General features: G+C 44.8%; 1 protein-coding gene across 1 annotated transcript in view; it reads right to left on the reverse strand.

The window, feature by feature from the left end:
- The window catches only part of psmc6 (proteasome 26S subunit, ATPase 6), a 49,707-nt gene extending 44,399 nt beyond the window's left edge, over positions 1 to 5,308 (reverse strand). Inside the window, exons 1-2 of the mRNA XM_061811465.1 lie at positions 5,169 to 5,308; positions 4,596 to 4,675 (exon numbers count right to left, since the gene is read on the reverse strand). Of these exons, the coding sequence (XP_061667449.1) occupies positions 4,596 to 4,675; positions 5,169 to 5,253 (165 nt within the window). The 5' untranslated portion in view covers positions 5,254 to 5,308. The remainder of the gene's footprint in view (positions 1 to 4,595; positions 4,676 to 5,168) is intronic.
- Positions 5,309 to 18,334: the final 13,026 nt, after the last annotated feature.

Consider the following 18,334-nt stretch of genomic DNA (forward strand, 5'->3'; position numbering starts at 1 on the left):
AGAGCAATAGGTATATAAAACAATAAACCATCTGTCACAGAGAGGTTTGTGGAAGTTAATGTGTGGCAGCAATACACTTCTGTGTATGGAGGAGACGACTCCCTGCCCTAATTTTTTTTCCCCATAGTTAATGAATGCAAGTTTGTGTAAAACCAGGGATCATTTATTTAAATATTGGTATTTGTATTGAGAAAATCTGAGGTGGTCCATCACTATGTGGGATTTATTCCTGATTGAGAACAGATCGAACAACAAAGTATTTGTATGAGTCCAGACTTTTATACGCTTTCAAACTCTTCTGTGGAAATCGCAACGACTTATTCACCTGATACATGTGTATATTCAGTTGTCCAAGACAGGGAAGTGAATTAACAGTCAAATTTCTTATCGGCGAAAACATCGGATTCGGCATTAAAGTTTATGGAATGTCTAACTTCTAACGCAAATTGTCTTATCTAGACAAAAATATATGTTCAACTGTACCATGAAATACATAACCTTTTTAATGTTTTTACAAAAAAAAAAAAAAAATGTTTATGAATTAAAGTCGACGAACTTTGACCTAGTTTCCAGTGTCTGAAAAACGCGTGTGGCTGACCTCTGACGTCATTACAGGTAAACATCAAATTGCAGATAGTTTCTCATAGAGCCACGCACAGGCTGTACAATGAACGGCCGGGTGGTCGCGTACCGATTTACTAAATCAGGTTTCATACTCAGTCTGACCAAAAAAATTAAGGGATTTTTAGGGGCATTCTTAGGGGCTGACACGAAAAATTTAGGGTTGACATGTAAAAATTTTAGGGCCGACACGAAAATTTTAGGGCCATCGTGGGAAATCAAGAGTAAGGAATAAAGACTCACCCAATGGTGCCATCAACCGTTCTTGGTTCATCAAATGTTCCAGTGCGGCAGATACCTAGATAAGACCCGGACGTCCGACATTCACTTTCCTTTGTAAGAAATCCATTTGCTGTTAACTTTTTCTAATCATTGGTTATATCTTCCTCAACTCGTGAACACGAGTAGGGTCCAAACTCGCAAATCCCTACAATCCTCTATGCCAAGTGTCTAATTTTTCCACGTACCTTTGTTTATCTCCACTTTCTGAATGTTTCATGGTATCAGACAAATATCTGGGTGTCACGCTACAAGACATTTTAGTTTCATCCAGGGTTCATACTCAGTCTGACCCAAAAAATTTTAGGGCTTTTTAGGGGCATTCTTAGGGGCTGACACAAAAAAAATTAGAGCTGACACGGAAAAAATTTAGGGCCGACACAAAAAATTTAGGGCCATCGTGGGAAATCAAGAGTAGGGAAAAAATTCACCCAATGGTGCCATCAACCGTTCTTGGTTCATCAAATGTTCCAGTACCTCAGTACCTGTGACAGTGATCACCTGTCGCCCCTTGTAGTACTTCTCATTGATATGACCATTGTCAATGTCGTCACATAGTCTACAGAAAAACAGATTCTAACTACAATTGCAACTATATACACAAATGTCTTCTACTGATTTCTGTCTCAGCACCCCTACTCTAGCTCCTTGAGCCTACCCAGTGCCTCCTCTATTTGTTGCTGCAGAGGTGCCAAAGTGGCTCTCTTATCCTTTGCGCTGCCTCTGAGTGCATTGACCTCGGTGATAAACCTCAGATTCCTCTTTTCTTCTGCCTCCTCACACAACCTGACAGCCTTCTCAATAAGCGTAGATATGTCAGTCTCTATTCTGGCTTTTTTGGCTTTGAGGCAGTAGAGATGAAAAGTGGGCAGCGATGCCAAATGCAGCCAGGTACGAAGTCTTCCTTTCCCCACAGTGGTAGTTTTTAGCAATGTCACTGTCTGGGAACATGACTGCAAACACTTTGAAATTATTTTCACAAGATTTGTAACTGTAATGGCTGCAGATCACTTTTAAAGTCCACACGATCTATGCCTTTAACGAGCCCGTCTTCATGTATTGAACTACGTTCATAAAGCCTGACTCCTGGCTATTTGAAGTCGATGGCTGGACAACTGTAGGTGCGCATGAACTGCTAGTACCTCTGCCTGAAGTTGATGCTTCACTATCTTGATATTTTAGAAACAGATTCATACCAACAGAAGATGGGAGAGTCTTCGCCAAATCAGCATGTCTCCTGTTTTTCCGGTGTGACTCCAGCGCTTTGACGCCCATCTTTTCAAGCTGGTAACTCTGCTTGCACAGATGGCAGTAAAACGTGCCGATCTTTCGGATCTTGACGAACCCAGCTCCCAAACTCCTTACTTTCAACCCAAGCTTCTTGGAAAAATGCACTTCCCAGTGATACAAGTTGGATCGATGAAAGAACTTCGCTACGTCGTAACAAAGATGAAGTGAAAGGCCTACTCACGGAAACAAACAATGGAATATCGACAAGATGGCGACTAGTTGTCAACACGGTGACTTCCGTTGACAATTTCCGGCTGTTTTGGACGCCAGACGTATACCTATTTTTTTTTTTTAAATAAGTTTTTTTTTTAGGGAAAATTTTGGCGGCAGAGGTCCTCCCTTTGATTTTTTTTAATTTAAGGCCTTTTTAGGGGCTTGACCGGTTCTCGCGGATATGTCAGTCTCTATTCTGGCTTTTTTGGCTTTGAGGCAGTAGAGATGAAAAGTGGGCAGTGATGCCAAATGCAGCCAGGTACGAAGTCTTCCTTTCCCCACAGTAGTAGTTTTTAGCAATGTCACTGTCTGGGAACATGACTGCAAACACTTTCAAATTATTTTCACAAGATTTGTAACTGTAATGGCTGCAGATCACTTTTAAAGTCCACACGATCTATGCCTTTAACAAGTCCGTCTTCATGTATTGAACTACGTTCATAAAGCCTGACTTCTGGCTGTTTGAAGTCGATGGCTGGACAACTGTAGGTGCGCATGAACTGCTAGTACCTCTGCCTGAAGTTGATGCTTCACTATCTTGATATTTTAGAAACAGATTCATACCAAGAGAATATGGGAGAGTCTTCGCCAAATCAGCATGTCTCCTGTTTTTCCGGTGCGACTCCAGCGCTTTGACGCCCATCTTTTCAAGCTGGTAACTCTGGTTGCACAGATGGCAGTAAAACGTGCCGATCTTTCGGATCTTGACGAACCCAGGTCCCAAACTCCTTACTTTCAACCCAAGCGTCTTAGAAAAATGCACTTCCCAGTGATACAAGTTGGATCGATGAAAGAACTTCGCTACGTCGTAACAAAGATGAAGTGAAAGGCCTACTCACGGACACAAACAATGGAATATCGACAAGATGGCGACTAGTTGTCAACACGGTGACTTCCGTTGACAATTTCCGGCTGTTTTGGACGCCAGACGTATACCTATTTTTTTTTTTTAAATAAAAGTTTTTTTTTTTTTTAGGGAAAATTTTGGCGGCAGAGGTCCTCCCTTTGATTTTTTTTAATTTAAGGCCTTTTTAGGGGCTTGACCGGTTCTCGCGGATATGTCAGTCTCTATTCTGGCTTTTTTGGCTTTGAGGCAGTAGAGATGAAAAGTGGGCAGTGATGCCAAATGCAGCCAGGTACGAAGTCTTCCTTTCCCCACAGTAGTAGTTTTTAGCAATGTCACTGTCTGGGAACATGACTGCAAACACTTTCAAATTATTTTCACAAGATTTGTAACTGTAATGGCTGCAGATCACTTTTAAAGTCCACACGATCTATGCCTTTAACAAGTCCGTCTTCATGTATTGAACTACGTTCATAAAGCCTGACTTCTGGCTGTTTGAAGTCGATGGCTGGACAACTGTAGGTGCGCATGAACTGCTAGTACCTCTGCCTGAAGTTGATGCTTCACTATCTTGATATTTTAGAAACAGATTCATACCAAGAGAATATGGGAGAGTCTTCGCCAAATCAGCATGTCTCCTGTTTTTCCGGTGCGACTCCAGCGCTTTGACGCCCATCTTTTCAAGCTGGTAACTCTGGTTGCACAGATGGCAGTAAAACGTGCCGATCTTTCGGATCTTGACGAACCCAGGTCCCAAACTCCTTACTTTCAACCCAAGCGTCTTAGAAAAATGCACTTCCCAGTGATACAAGTTGGATCGATGAAAGAACTTCGCTACGTCGTAACAAAGATGAAGTGAAAGGCCTACTCACGGACACAAACAATGGAATATCGACAAGATGGCGACTAGTTGTCAACACGGTGACTTCCGTTGACAATTTCCGGCTGTTTTGGACGCCAGACGTATACCTATTTTTTTTTTTTTAAATAAAAGTTTTTTTTTTTTTTAGGGAAAATTTTGGCGGCAGAGGTCCTCCCTTTGATTTTTTTTAATTTAAGGCCTTTTTAGGGGCTTGACCGGTTCTCGCGGATTTTTAAAGACTTTTAGGAGCCCTTAAACGCACCTTCGAAAATTTAGGGGTTTTTAGGGACTTTTAGGGCCGCGTGCGAACCCTGTCATCTCTACGGAATTAACTTTCAACAATACTTTGTTTGACCGGCAATATGGCGATGTAAACCCCCCCCCCCCCAAAAAAAAAAAAAAATTATGTGATTTTATGATAGGTGCACGATCTCTATACAAGGCATCAATTAGTTACCGGATTACGACTGTAAATAACACTTTTACCTGGCCAACACTCTGCAGAGCTTTGAGGTCGTTCTCTGACTTTTCATACTGTTTTGTTTGTTCTCGCAGTTGTTCTCTCACTGAAAATCAAACAGGGTGGGGTTCTGTTTTAGTTGATAACTCAATAAAATTAGAAACGGATACAAATTACTTCTGTTAAGTATCTCACATTCAAACGCTTGGAAAGCTAGCTGGTTACCGGTGATAAATTATCACAGTATATGCCATAGTACTAGAACTAAATAGAACAAAACAAAACAAAAAAATGACACGAGACGAGTACGACGTGATGGGCGTATTGTGTGACGTGTGCGTATTTTGTGCCCATTTACATATATATTGACAACATTGCGATTCAAGCATAATTAATTAATTCAACACAACCGGGCTAGTTTACGCCAAGTTAGCGTCTCAGTGCTATATTGTACTCCCCTTCAAATGCTCTCACTGCATGACAAAGCACAGCTAGCCAGCTGGCTAGCAGTCGCTCTGTGAGACAATCGTTTATACAAACGCAAAACACAACGTGTAACCATTTGTGAACGTAAATGTACATGTCAAATTGGTTCTTACATTCCTTTAACCGCCCGTCAACTTCTTTATGCTCAAGCAATTTTTTTCGATAATCTTGTAACACCTTCTCCCTGTTGTCCGCCATTTTATTGAAAAGGATTGTGGGTATCTCTCAACAGCTTCTTCTTCTTCTTCCTTTGCTTCTTCTTCTTCTTCTTCCTCTTCTTCTTCTTCTTCTGTTGGCATCTGATGTTCAAGATGCATCACTGGCATCAACTATGACGGAGTGTAAGTCAGCGTACGTCTATCCATATGCAGTAGTTGGGAACACAATCTTCTTCTTTTCCTTTCGGGTTGTCCCGTTAGGGTCTGCTCTCTCGAACCTTGTCCCAAAACATCCAACTTTGGCTGTCCCTCTAATGAGCTCATTTATAATCCTATCCAACCGGTTCACTCCTAGACAAAACCTCAACACCTTCATTTCTGCCACCTCAAGTTTTGCTTCTTGTTGTCTCTTCAGCGCCACCGTCTCTAATCCATATATCATAGCCGGTGTTACCACTGTTTTATAAACGTTGCCCTTCATTCTAGCAGAGACTCTTCTGTCACATAACACACCAGACACCTTCCGCCAGTTGTTACAACTTGCTTGGACCAGTTCTTTCACTTCCTTACCACACTCATCATTGTTCTGGATTGTTGATTTTATCCTAGCTATCTCTTGTCACTGGAGCCTCACTCTTTCCCCTCCACTCCTTTCATTCACACACATATATTCTGTTTTACTTCAGCTAATCTTCATTCCTCTCTTTTCCAGTGCATACCTCCATCTTTCTAATTGTTCCTTCACCTGCTCCCTGCTTTCACTACATATCACAAAATCATCTCAGAACATCATGGTCCAACGGGATTCCACTCTAAACTCATCTGTAAGCCTATCCATTACTATAGCAAATAGGAAAGGGCTAAGAGCTGATCGCTGATGCAGTCCCACCTCCACCTACACCTACCACACCTACACCACACCTCACCATTGTTCTGCTGCCCTCATACATGTCCGATACTATTCTGACGTACTTTCCGTCACACCAGACTTACGCATGCAGTACCACAGTTCCTTTCTTGGTATTCTGTCACAGGCTTTCTCCAGAGCCACAAAGACACAATATAGCGCCTTCTGACCTTCTCTGTACTTTTCTACGAGGATCCTCAAGGCAAATAATCTGCGGGACTGTTTCTAGGCATGAAACCATACTGTTGCTCACAGATACTTCTGTGCTGAGTCTAGCCTCCACTCCACTTTTCCAGTACTTCATTGTGTGGCTCAATAACTTTATTCCTCTATAGTTCCCATAGCTCTGCAAATCGCCTTTGTTCTTAGAAATGGGAACGAGAACACTTTTCCTCCATTCTTCAGGTATCTTCTCACCTGCTCGTATTCTGTTGAATAAGTTGGTCAAAAACTCCACAGCCACGTCTCCAAATTGCTTCCATACCTTCACAGGTATGTCATCAGGACCAACTGCCTTTCCATTTTTCATTCTAGGAAGCACGGAAGGTGCTTGTAGGGAGCACAATAAATAAATAAAAAACAAATAAACTTGAGACTAGATTCTCTTTATAAATCCTGTTTCCTTCTCTTCAATACCTTTGAATACAAAAACATGTTCAACATTCTCCTACTGTACTCCACATTCATATAAACTTGTACCATGCTTCCCAATTAAATGCATTTTCCGATTGAGCTCTGTGTGTCCGACTCCAAATCTTAAATTGTTTGTTTTCGTCCCCCCCATAAATCCATCCCCCCATAAAAACATTTTTGCCATTATGTTTTGACCCCCCCATAAATCTTGACCTCACCCATCCCAAAAGATATTTCCAACCATTCACTGTTCTTTCCTCCAGTGTTCCTCACTAGAAAAAAAAAAATCTTTGAACTTATTTAATTAAAATGTACATCGGTTCCACATTATTAGAATGTGTTAAAAATAACAATTCACCCATCATTTCCTCAATCAAAATTGTAATTTGAACAGATTCTAATCACTGCAACATGTACATGTACAAATGACATTCAAATGATTAATTTTTTTTTCAGTGCTGGCATCACTGTTGCCACAGACACGGATTTTTCCCCCGTTCCTGGCATCTCCAGCGTCTCCGACATAATTACGTTCCAACAACTCGCTGATGCTGCCTACTCGTGCTGTGGTGGAGTTACAAGAGGACATTGAAAGGGCAAGAGGGAGAATAAATTATCGCCTTGATCAATTTATAGGCATTCTCATATAAATCAATGATTCATTTGATAGTGAACAAGTCAATTATGAGTCCTTGGTTCTTTTACATTGTTGAAATCAATTGTTGTCAGGAGCGGCACGGTGGTTCATCTTGAAAGCGTTGCACTCACAGTTCTGATGGTTCAATCCCGGACCCACATGTGTGGGGATTGCATGTTCTCCCCGTGCCTGCGTGGGTTTTCTCCGGGCACTCCGGTTTCCTCCTGCATCCCCAAAACATAGAACATTAATTGGACACTCTAAATTGCGCCGAGGTGTGATTGTGAGTGCGGGTGTTTTTCTCAATGTGCCCTGCAATTGGCTGGCAACCAATTCAGGGTGTACCCCGCTTCCTTCCCATTGACAGCTGGGATAGGCTCAAGCACGCCCTGCAACACTTGTGAGTATAAGCAGCAAAGAAACTGGATGGATGGATGAAAAAAGTTGTCGGGCATTGATTGTGCATCAGTGCTAATTGTTCATATGTCTCTGGTGTGCAGATTTATTCCAACAGTTTTGCAGCATCAATTTTAAGTGTTGCCAAATCAGCAACAGCGTACACCAGCAATAAGTTCATATGAGGCCCATTTTTACGCTCATTTCACTCTGAATACATCTGAACTTTGGCGTGGAAAAAAAAATATATGCCATGTTTTCACCTTTGTTCATCAAAATGGGAACAAGCACACATTTCCTCCATTTTTCAGGCATCATCTCACCCATTAGCATTCTGCCGAATAAGTTGGTCAGAAACTCCACAGCCACCTCTCCAAATTGCTACCATACCTCCACAGGTATGTCATCAGGACCAACTTTTTTTCCATCCTCTTTTGTGCCTTTCTAATTTCCCCCTTACTAATCATTACCACTTCCTGGTCATTCACACTCGCCTCTTCTACTCTTTCTTCTTTCTCATTTTCTTCATTCATCAACTTCTCAAAGTATTCTTGCCATCTATTTAACACGCCAGTCAACACATTTCTTACTTCTGTCTTGAGTCGAGCCGCCACTACTCTTTCCCTTAACTTCACTGTGTGGCTCATCAACTTTATTCCTCTATAGTTCCCACAGCTCTGCGCATCACCTTTGTTCTTAAAAATGAGAACTAGAACACTTTTCCTCCATTCCTCAGGCATCTTCTCGCCTGGTAGTATTCTGTTGAGTAAGTTGGTCGGAGGCAGCTGCGCACAGAGCAGTGGCCTGGTCATGCCCCTGACAAATGGAGTTGCTGGGATGGGCTGGTATGCAGTCAGATGTGTACGGAGAGTATAGGAGAGGACTCATTACACAACCTTGAGGGGACCCAATGCTGAGGCTGATTGAGGAAGAGAGGTGTGGGCCAAGTCTGACAGATTGTGGACGGTTTGTTAGAAAGTCTTTAATCCAGCACCAAATGGAAGGAAATAGTCCAAGGAGGGAGAATTTGTCAACCAAATTACCTGGGACAATGGTATTAAAGACTGAGGTAAAGTAAAGTGTAGTTCCCTTGGCTAGGCCAAGGTTGGCTGGGCCAAGTGGCTTAGTGGAGTGTGGAGAGCTATTGCGATAGCATCCTTGGTGGAGCGGTTTCCTCTGTCAGTAAACTAGTGGGGGCCGAGTGACAGAGGGAGTGTGTGACATGTGACTTATTTGATGTGCAAGTAGCCTCTCAAAGCACTTCATGTTCACAGGTGTGAGTGCAACAAGCCTGTAATCATACAGATTGTCAGTGGCTGACTTTTTGGGGATGGGGATGATTGTTGCAGATTTCAGGTAGGAGGGAATGGTTGATTGTTGCAGGGAACTGTTGAAGATCTTCATAAAAACACTGGCCAGCTGATCAGCACAGGCATTCAGTACCTTCCCCGGCACTCCATCTTGGCCAGCACCCTTTCAGGTGTTTACACTCATGAGCACACGTCTCATTTCATGTTCCTGAAGCGTCAGTGTGCTGCTGATGGAAGGTGGTTGTGATGAGACTGAATCTGATACGTCAGTCTCAAAGCAGGAAAAGAAACGGTTAGGTCCTCTGCCAGCGAGGAGTGTTTCTGGCACACATCTGATTATTTTTGTTGTAAATTGACTACTATCACAATGACTGCCGTCAGCTCCCTCAGTTGATAAAAGGGTCTGCAAGAGACTGGAAGAAGCTCTAAATCAGGACAGTCGTGAGTATAGATCATCCGACTGCTAGAGCACCAGTCATTTTGCACGTAAACACAAAGTACTCTGCTCTTACCGAAGACTTTGGTTCTGTCCCGCCGGTGTAGCATATGATCCGCTTGTGAAATTGTAGCATTGGGGATTTGTGGATGTAGCCATAACTCTGACTCTCTCACTGCACTTCCGGACAAAACTGCTCAAAGTGAGTTGAAATTCCAATTCATTCATTTTGTGGGTAATGGATCTTGTGTTGGTTAGAAAGATGCTTGGCACACCTGCGCCTCATGCTGGCTGATTGGCCCCGGTGTATATAGGACCCTGGGGACGACTGGTCCTTCGCCAGATCATTGCGGCTCATGCCCAGTTCCTGCACTCCCGTATCTCTGATTGTGAACCCGTGGGAGTTGGCGAGGGCTCCGCAGCCGCCTCAGGTTCCTGTCCAGGCGGTGGCGAGAGCTCCGCAGCCGCCTCACGTTCCTGTCCAGCAGATGGCGGCGAAGGCTCCACAGCTGCCTCACGTTCCTGTCCAGCATACGGCGGCGAGGGCTCGGCAGCCGCCTCACGTTCCTGTCCAGCAGACGGCAGCGAGGGTTCCCCAGCCGCCTCATGTTGCTGTCCAGGAGGTGGCGATGGCGCCGCCTCACGTTCCTACTTCATTCCACCATTCCTGCTTAGTTGGCGACCGGTCCGCAGTCGCCCCATGCTCCTGCTTCATCGGCGACCTGTCCAAGGTCGCCCCACACTCCTGCTTTGTCAGCAACTGGCACGCGGTCGTTCCACGCCCCTGTCTCGACGACAACAGAGGATGGCGACGGCTCAGTGGCATCCTCATGTTCCTGTCCAGCAGACAGCGACGGTACCACAGTCCTCTTCGTTCCAGTCCCGGCGGCGATCGGTCCGCAGCCGTTACACGCCCGTCTCGACGGCGACAGGAGCTGGGGAGTTCTGATGGGCCATTTCGGAACTGGAAAGGCTTCGGGATGGCTGTGATGGTGATTGTGGTCATGGCTTTGATCCTTCTCTCCATCATCCTCCTCGCTCCGGATGATTCCCAACCGCTTCGTGACCTGACTTCGGCGGCGACTGATCTCTGGCCACCTCATGCTCAAGTTTCACTGGGGACCGATCCTTGGTTGCCTCGCAACTGAACCTCGGCGGCGACCAATCCTCGGTCGTCTCACAACTGTGTCTTGGGAGGGCTTCATTCGGTGCAGTTGCATGCTATTGTCTGGCTCCGGCTTCGCCGTTGGGTTTCTCTCCGACGCCGTCCACCCGAATCACCCCGTGGTGAGCCTGGTGCTTAGCGTCTGGGTCGTCCTCCTGACCTGTCCAGCCAGACGCCTCGCATTTGGGGGCACGGCCCCCAAACAGACTGGGGTTGGGGGTTGGGGGGGGCGTGCATGAGAGGGGGGATTCTGTCATGGTCCTGCCGGTCCAGGCCTGGCTGTGCGGGTTCCCGCGTGACCGCGCTGATTGGGAGGCGCACACCTGCCCCTCATGCTGGCTGATTGGCCCTGGTGTATATAGGACCCTGGAGACGTTGTGGCTCATGCCCTGTTCCTGGACTCCCGTATCTCTGATTGTGAACCCATGTGTACCGATCTCCACCTATTCTCCGACCGACCCCGTAAGCCTTACTCCTTCGACACTCCTGCCTTCTTTGATCGATCTCCCGTGTACCGACTCCTGCCTGCCCGCAGACCTGCTCTCTACACCCCACGTCCAAACTACCGCTGCTGCACCTGACTGTCTGCCTGATTCCTGACCTTGGAACAACAATTTTTTTCACGAATTACCTCCGCGTTTCCCGAGTCCTGCATTTGGGTCGGAGGTATCGATGGGTCGTGACAGGTGGTTTTGCAAAGTCTTACGGAATATTGTTTTTCCTTTTTCTGGGAGAGGAGGTTGGCCCAAGATATAAAGCTTCATCATCAAAATGTTCAGAATAATTGCGTTAAAGCCCAAGCTACAATCCACAATGAGCATCCTAGCGTAGCTCTGCGGTTGTTCCAGGTAACTCAACACAGCATACAAAGCTATGCTGATGGCGTCCTCTAAAGTCCGGTATGCAAACTTTTGGGAGTCGAAGTTGAGGGGGATGAAGTCTTTGATGTACTTGAGAACCAGCTTCTAAACAGATGTGTGTGCAACAGGGCGATAGTTAAGGCTTGTTAAGGATTTCTCTTTGGGGATGGTGTTTTAAAACATTTCTGATACCTCGCTCAGGAGTTCGGTATCAAATTTTAATAGGATCGTTGGAGATAGGCACTCAGAAATGAAGACAAGACACACTTCTGGCTACCAACAATTGGCACTTTATTGGTCCCACACAGAAATGGTAACACAAGCACAAGCACAAATCACGTGGTATAAAGCTAAGTAATATCCAACCAGCTCTTAGAAGAATATCCAGCTCTTACCGTGCGCCAATAGGAGGGAGAGCCAACACTCCAGGTAGAGCAAGCTTCAATACCGGCTGGGCGTCCGTACGCAACCCGCAGCGGACTCTACCGAGAGTATCCAAAGTTCTCCTTTTATACTCTAAGCGTGTGCGGAAGGAGGGGTGAGTGGCCAATTCATCCCACCTGATGCCACACTATTCTTTGTTACCAACAGATGGCGTTGCACGACCTCATATGTTATGTTGAAACATCCTTTTATGATTTTGCTGGTTATACAGAGCTATTGCGAACATCTTTTAGGTTATACAAAGCTATTGCAAACATATACGAAGCTATTGCGCTGGAACTTTACTGTAAAGAGCTCTGTCACCTGACCTGAAGGCAGTGTTGTGGGCCCTGAGGAGTGAACGGACCTGGCTAGTCATCCAGGGTTTCTGATTTGGAAAAACTCTGGTGCTCTCAGGTGAAGAGTGTCTCTCAATAACCACGTTGTTGTTGTTGCACCAGTCGTCATGCACATACATACAGAGCCCCCACCTCTGCTTTTACCTGAATTTTCAGTCCAATCCCAGTGAGGCAGGGTGCATCCTACTAGCTGCACAATAGCGTCGGGGATGTTCGGGTGAAGCCAGGTCTACGTTATAATGAGGACGCAGCAGTCACAAACACACTGATTAAGTTGTAATCCCAGCTCATCTATTTTGTTCGCAAAGGATCTCGTGTTAGTGAGATATAGGCTTGGAAGAGGTGGTCTGTGTGGGTTGTTCTTTACCCTGAGCAGGCAGCCGGACCGACGGCCCTGCTTTTGCTTCCTCTTCCTCTTCCACCACCACAACTTTGCTTGCCCGACAACAATCCACGGCGTGCCCGGCAGTCTCTCTAGTTCGTCTAGAATGTTTGGTTTGCGGTGAGGTTCATTTGAAACTGCTACATAATGTGAGAATCCAAACTCCAAAAGTTCCTGGCGGGTGAAGCAGTGTAGTCCCGAGGCGCACGTGAGCAGTGTTAAAAAAAGTAAAGACAAAATACGAATACAAACTCTGATAGTGGGAGCCATAACTCGCTGCATCCGTGCACGCCACCATCATTGAAGGTGCACACTGTCCGGGTCTGTAGCAATGGGACCCTGCCGGGAACGGCCCAAAAGGGTAACGGGGGTCTCCCTTCCCATGAGGTCACCAACTCTGGGTGAACTTTTGGAGTCCTGAGACGAGGTGCGAGAGAGCACTTCCGCTGGAGACTCCATCGTTCTGCTGGGGGACTTCAATGCTCACATGGATAATGACAGTGACACCTGAAGGGCGTGAATGGGGCAAATGTACCCCCACAAGCAGAACCGAGTTGGATTTTTTAATTGGACATATTTGCTCATCACGGAATGTCCCTAACAATGACCATATTCAAGCGTAATGGTATCTACGTATGCTTAGAACCAGGACACCCTGGGTCACAGTTTGATGATCAACTTTGTGGTCGTGTCATCGGACTTGCGGTAGCATTTCTTAGACACTCAGATGAAGAGAGGGGCAGAGCTGTCCACTGATCACTACCAAGTCGTCAGTTGTTTCTGAATCTAGGGAAGATAGCGGTTTGACATGGCACGCACAAACATATTGTGAGGGGTCTGCTGGGAAAGTCTGGCAGAATCCCGTCGGAAGGAGATTCAACTCCCACCTCCGACAGAATTTCACTCATTGTCTGAGGGAGGCAAGGGACATCAAGTCTGAGTGGACCATCTTCGGCACTTCCATTGCTGAGGCGGCCGACCGGAGCTGTTCATGTAAGGTTGTCAGTGCCTGTTATGGCGGAAATCCAGGAAGAATGCTGTCAGTTCAAGTTGAACCCCTATTGGGTATTCTTGGTCTGTGGGACTCCTGAAGGACCTGATGGGTAGTGGTTGGCCAAGCAGAATGCAGCTTTGGTGGTCTCTGAAGCAAAAACTCAGGCATGGGAGGAATTCGATGAGGCCATGGGAAAAGACTTCAGGAAGGCATTGAGGAAATTCTGGTCCACCATCCGGCGTCTTGGGAGAGGTACAGAAGTACAGTGAAGAAAATAAGTATTTGAACACCCTGCTATATTGCATGTTCTCCCACTTATAAATAACAGGGGGGTCTGAAATTTTCATTGCAGGTGCATGTCCACTGTGAGAGAGATAATCTAAAAGAAAAATCCAGAAATCACAAAGGATGATTTTTTAACGATTTATTTATATGATGCAGCTGCAAATAAGTATTTGAACACCTGTGAAAACTAATGTTAATATTTAGTACAGTGTCCGTGCCACGCATGATTTCAAATGATGACGTCTTAGCGTATTACCAACAGTCACCTTGGAAACGGTGGTCCCACCTCTTTTCAGGTCATTGACCAAGTCCTGTGGTGTAGTCCTAGGCTAATTCCTCACTTTTCTAAGAATCATTGAGACCCCACGACGTGACATCTTGCACTGGGGTCCACTCCGACTGAGATTAACCGTCTGAAAAGAGTGTTAATTAGTGAGCTTCCCATAACCGTCGAATACCCGAATGTATTGTCCAACCATCGTCATATAAGTTGTTTTTCACTCACTTGTTTTTGTGGTCAAGACGTCTTGACCGTTTCACTATCGTGTTCGCATGCATACACTCACTTGTTTTTCGCATATAAGTTGTGTTTCACTATCTTGTTCACATGCATACCAAAGACGAACATTGTTGTGGGATGTCTTGACAGTTATGGCTGCGTAAGATGTTTCTCAGAGCCTGAAGGACACACTTAGGTGTCAATAGTAAATCGGCTACAATTCTTGCGGCACCAGGTGGGACGGGTAGGCCACCCGTCCTTTCTCTCGCACGCAACTGAAAAGTATAATAGAGAGATGCAGTGTACAAACAGGTAGAGTCTGCAGCGGGTTTCGTACGGACGCCCAGCTGGTTGACAAGCTGACCTGTACCTGGGTGAACGGCTCTCCACCTTCTCGGCATAGGTAAGGGGCTCATATGATTGATTTCACGCAATGTCAACTGTGTTTTGAGAACTTGCATTTGGTCGAAATAAATATGCCAGTTATTGAGGCTAAATAGCATTTGGGAATGTTGGTCTTTTGTTGAGTGTCGTCTTTGTCTCCTGATCGCCAACCAGTACCGATCCTTTCAATAAAACACCGTCAAATTTAGCTTCTTCCATTTTCTAATGATTGCTCCAACAGTGGACCTTTTTTTTCCCACCAAGCTGCTTGGGCTTCCTCCCATCCTCTCTCAATTGCAATCTTAATGAAGCAGAATGGTAAAAAAAAAAAAATGAATGGAGGGATTTATTGTTACGTTACTGTACTTTCATGTTTGCCTTTTTGGCAATTTGTCGATGTCTAGAGACCTTGTAACATTTTGTAAGTAAATAATCCACTTCCAGGGATGGCGCAATATTACAAGTTTGTAAGAACAAATTAATAATGTATTTTCTTTCCAGAACAATAATGAATAAACTTAAATTCTTTAACTTAGAATGAAAAAAAACAACAACCTGCAACAGATGGCAACCAGTCCAAATTATACACCGCCTCTCGCCGAAAGTCAGCGAGGATAGACTCAGTTAAGCACTCTGAATACAGATAATTCAGTTCCAGAAGCAAATACCTTGAATCATTATCGTTTTCTCCACTTAGTGCCAAGGTTAATTTCGTACAGATTCTTTTTTTTCCTGAATTTGGAGATTAATTATTTTTAAGAATCATTAATCAATTAATCAATCTCAATCAAGAATCATTCAATCATTTTTGGAGGTTAGAGAGAGCAGACTTCGATAGTTTGGATATATTCAGAGGCGAGAGAGTGAGTATGTTGGGAGAAGGGTGCTAAGGATGGAGCTGCCAGGGAAAAGAGCGAGAGGAAGACCAAAGAAAATGTTGATGGATGTTGGGAGGGAGGACATGAGGGCAGTGGGTGTTTGAGGGGAGGATGCACGAGATAGGCTTAGATGGAAAAAGATGACACGCTGTGGTGACCCCTAATGGGACAAGCCAAAAGAAAAAGAAGAAGAATCATTCTGCTGCTGATCAGTATAGGGGCAGATGTATTCTAGGGAAATATTAGGACAACTGAAAAATCAAAATATAGAAATAAAAACAGGATATACTGTAACTGTTGAGCATATCTTTACTTCAACCAATGTAATAATTTGAACGTGGCCTCTATCATGAAATCAATAATATGCGGCCCGCCAGCACTGTTGACCACAGTATAAAATACATGTGTACAAAAAGCTATTTTTCGTTTCACCAGAAGATGGCAGTAGCCCTGTGGCCGCACTCTGGCCGCCGTGACCCTTGACCTTGCGTGATCGTTTCAGCCCAGTCCATTTCTAACATGGAGTCTGTAAACAAAAAAAGGAAAGTTGACCGCGAGGGCCGCCGCTTCCAGGACAAGTGGAAATTTGAGTATTTTTTCACTGAAATACGAAACAACTGTGTCTGCCTAATTTGCCAAGAGACTGTGGCTGTTTTCAAGGAATTCAACATCAAGAGGCACTACCAGACGAAACATGCTAGCTACGACAAGCTAACTGGGAACAAACGCGGTGAAAAAGTGAAGCAACTGGAAGCTGTTTTAACGGCACAGCAAAGCTTTTTCACAAGAGTCCGTGAGTCAAATGAAAATGCCACAAAGGCAAGCTACGAAGTGGCAACGCTGATTGCAAAGCACTGCAAACCTTTCACTGAGGATGAATTTATTAAAGACTATGTAATGAAAATGGTTGAGAAAATTTGTCCCGCGAAGAAGCAAGAGTTTGCCAATATTTGCCTGGCTCGTAATACTGTGGTACGGAGAATTGAAGACGTTTCATTAGATATTAAGAGACAGTTAGAGGCAAAAGGAACTGAGTTTGACTTTTTCTCGTTAGCGTGCGATGAAAGCACGGATGCGTCCGACACCGCTCAGTTACTGATCTTTTTAAGAGGAGTGGACAATGACATGAACGTGAGTGAAGAGCTTCTGGACCTCCAGAGTCTGAAGGGCCAAACAAGAGGAACGGATTTATTTGTTTCTGTTTGTTCCACCGTAGATGACATGAAACTACTGTGGAATAAAGTCACCGGGATTATTACGGACGGCGCACCTGCCATGGCTGGCGAGCGGAGTGGATTATCAAGCCTTGTCTGTAACAAAGTCAGCGAAGAAGGAGGCAGCGCTATTAAACTCCACTGTATTATTCATCAAGAAGTTCTCTGTGCCAAATATATGAAATATGATAATGTTATGAAACCGGTGATAAAGACTATTAATTATATTCGCTCCAAAGCGCTGTGCCACCGCCAGTTTCAACAGTTTCTTCTCGACATCCAGGCTGAATACGGAGATGTTTTGTATCACACCGACGTAAGGTGGCTCAGTCGGGGGTCTGCGCTGCAGCGCTTCTTCTCTCTCAGGGAGGAAATTGGACAATTCTTGACTAAAAAGGGACAACCCATGCCACAATTAAATGATCCTGTTTGGCTGTCTGATTTGGGATTTTTAGTTGACATAACGCGACATCTGAATGCGCTGAACACAAGCCTTCAAGGGCAAAATGCAGTGGTAAGCCAACTGTATTCACACATCAAAGCCTTTCGGACCAAGCTGCTACTTTTCCAAAGACACCTGTCACAGGCGCAGCCCAATACCGCACATTTCCCGTCGCTGCAGGAAATTGTGACCAGTTTCCCACAGATCAATATCAGTGCGCAAATGACAAAGTATGCAGCAGACATCTCATCTCTGGTTGAGGAGTTTCAGCAGCGCTTTCGGGACTTTGCAGCTATTGAAAAGGAGATCACGCTTTTTTCCTCTCCTTTCTCCGTGGACCCTGATGACGCTCCAGACCACCTGCAACTGGAGCTCATTGAGCTGCAGTGTGACGCCGAGCATCGCAGTCGGCACCAACAGCTCCCTCTTGTCAACTTCTACCGCCAGCTGGATGAAGGCAGGTTCCAAGCAATTCGGACATTTGCTAAGAAAATGCTGAGCTTGTTTGGCTCCACATACATGTGCGAGAAGACATTCTCCGTTATGAACATTAACAAGAGCCGCATGAGGACCAGACTGAGTGACTCTCACCTTCGTGACGTCTTGCGCATCAAAACCACTGCTCTTGAGCCAGACATGGACTACATACTGCAGTCAAGATCCCAGTATCACTCTTCACATTAGTGCAGGCAAGACCTTTGTTAAGTCCTCTGAATTGAATAAATTCTTAAATCTCAGTTAATTAATTTTTTTGTGATGGTCAAAATCACAGTTTGAATATGCAGTGATCATTGTTTTGTTTTCAGCACTTTTCCTACAGTGAGCATATAATAGTGAATAATATGTAATGTTTCACATGAACTTAGATATCCTTTATAGTTTTCTTAATTTTTTGTGGTTTGTGATTTCGGTAAAAA

The sequence above is a fragment of the Syngnathoides biaculeatus genome, chromosome 23 (genome assembly GCF_019802595.1).
Source record: "Syngnathoides biaculeatus isolate LvHL_M chromosome 23, ASM1980259v1, whole genome shotgun sequence".
Lineage (NCBI taxonomy): Eukaryota > Metazoa > Chordata > Actinopteri > Syngnathiformes > Syngnathidae > Syngnathoides > Syngnathoides biaculeatus.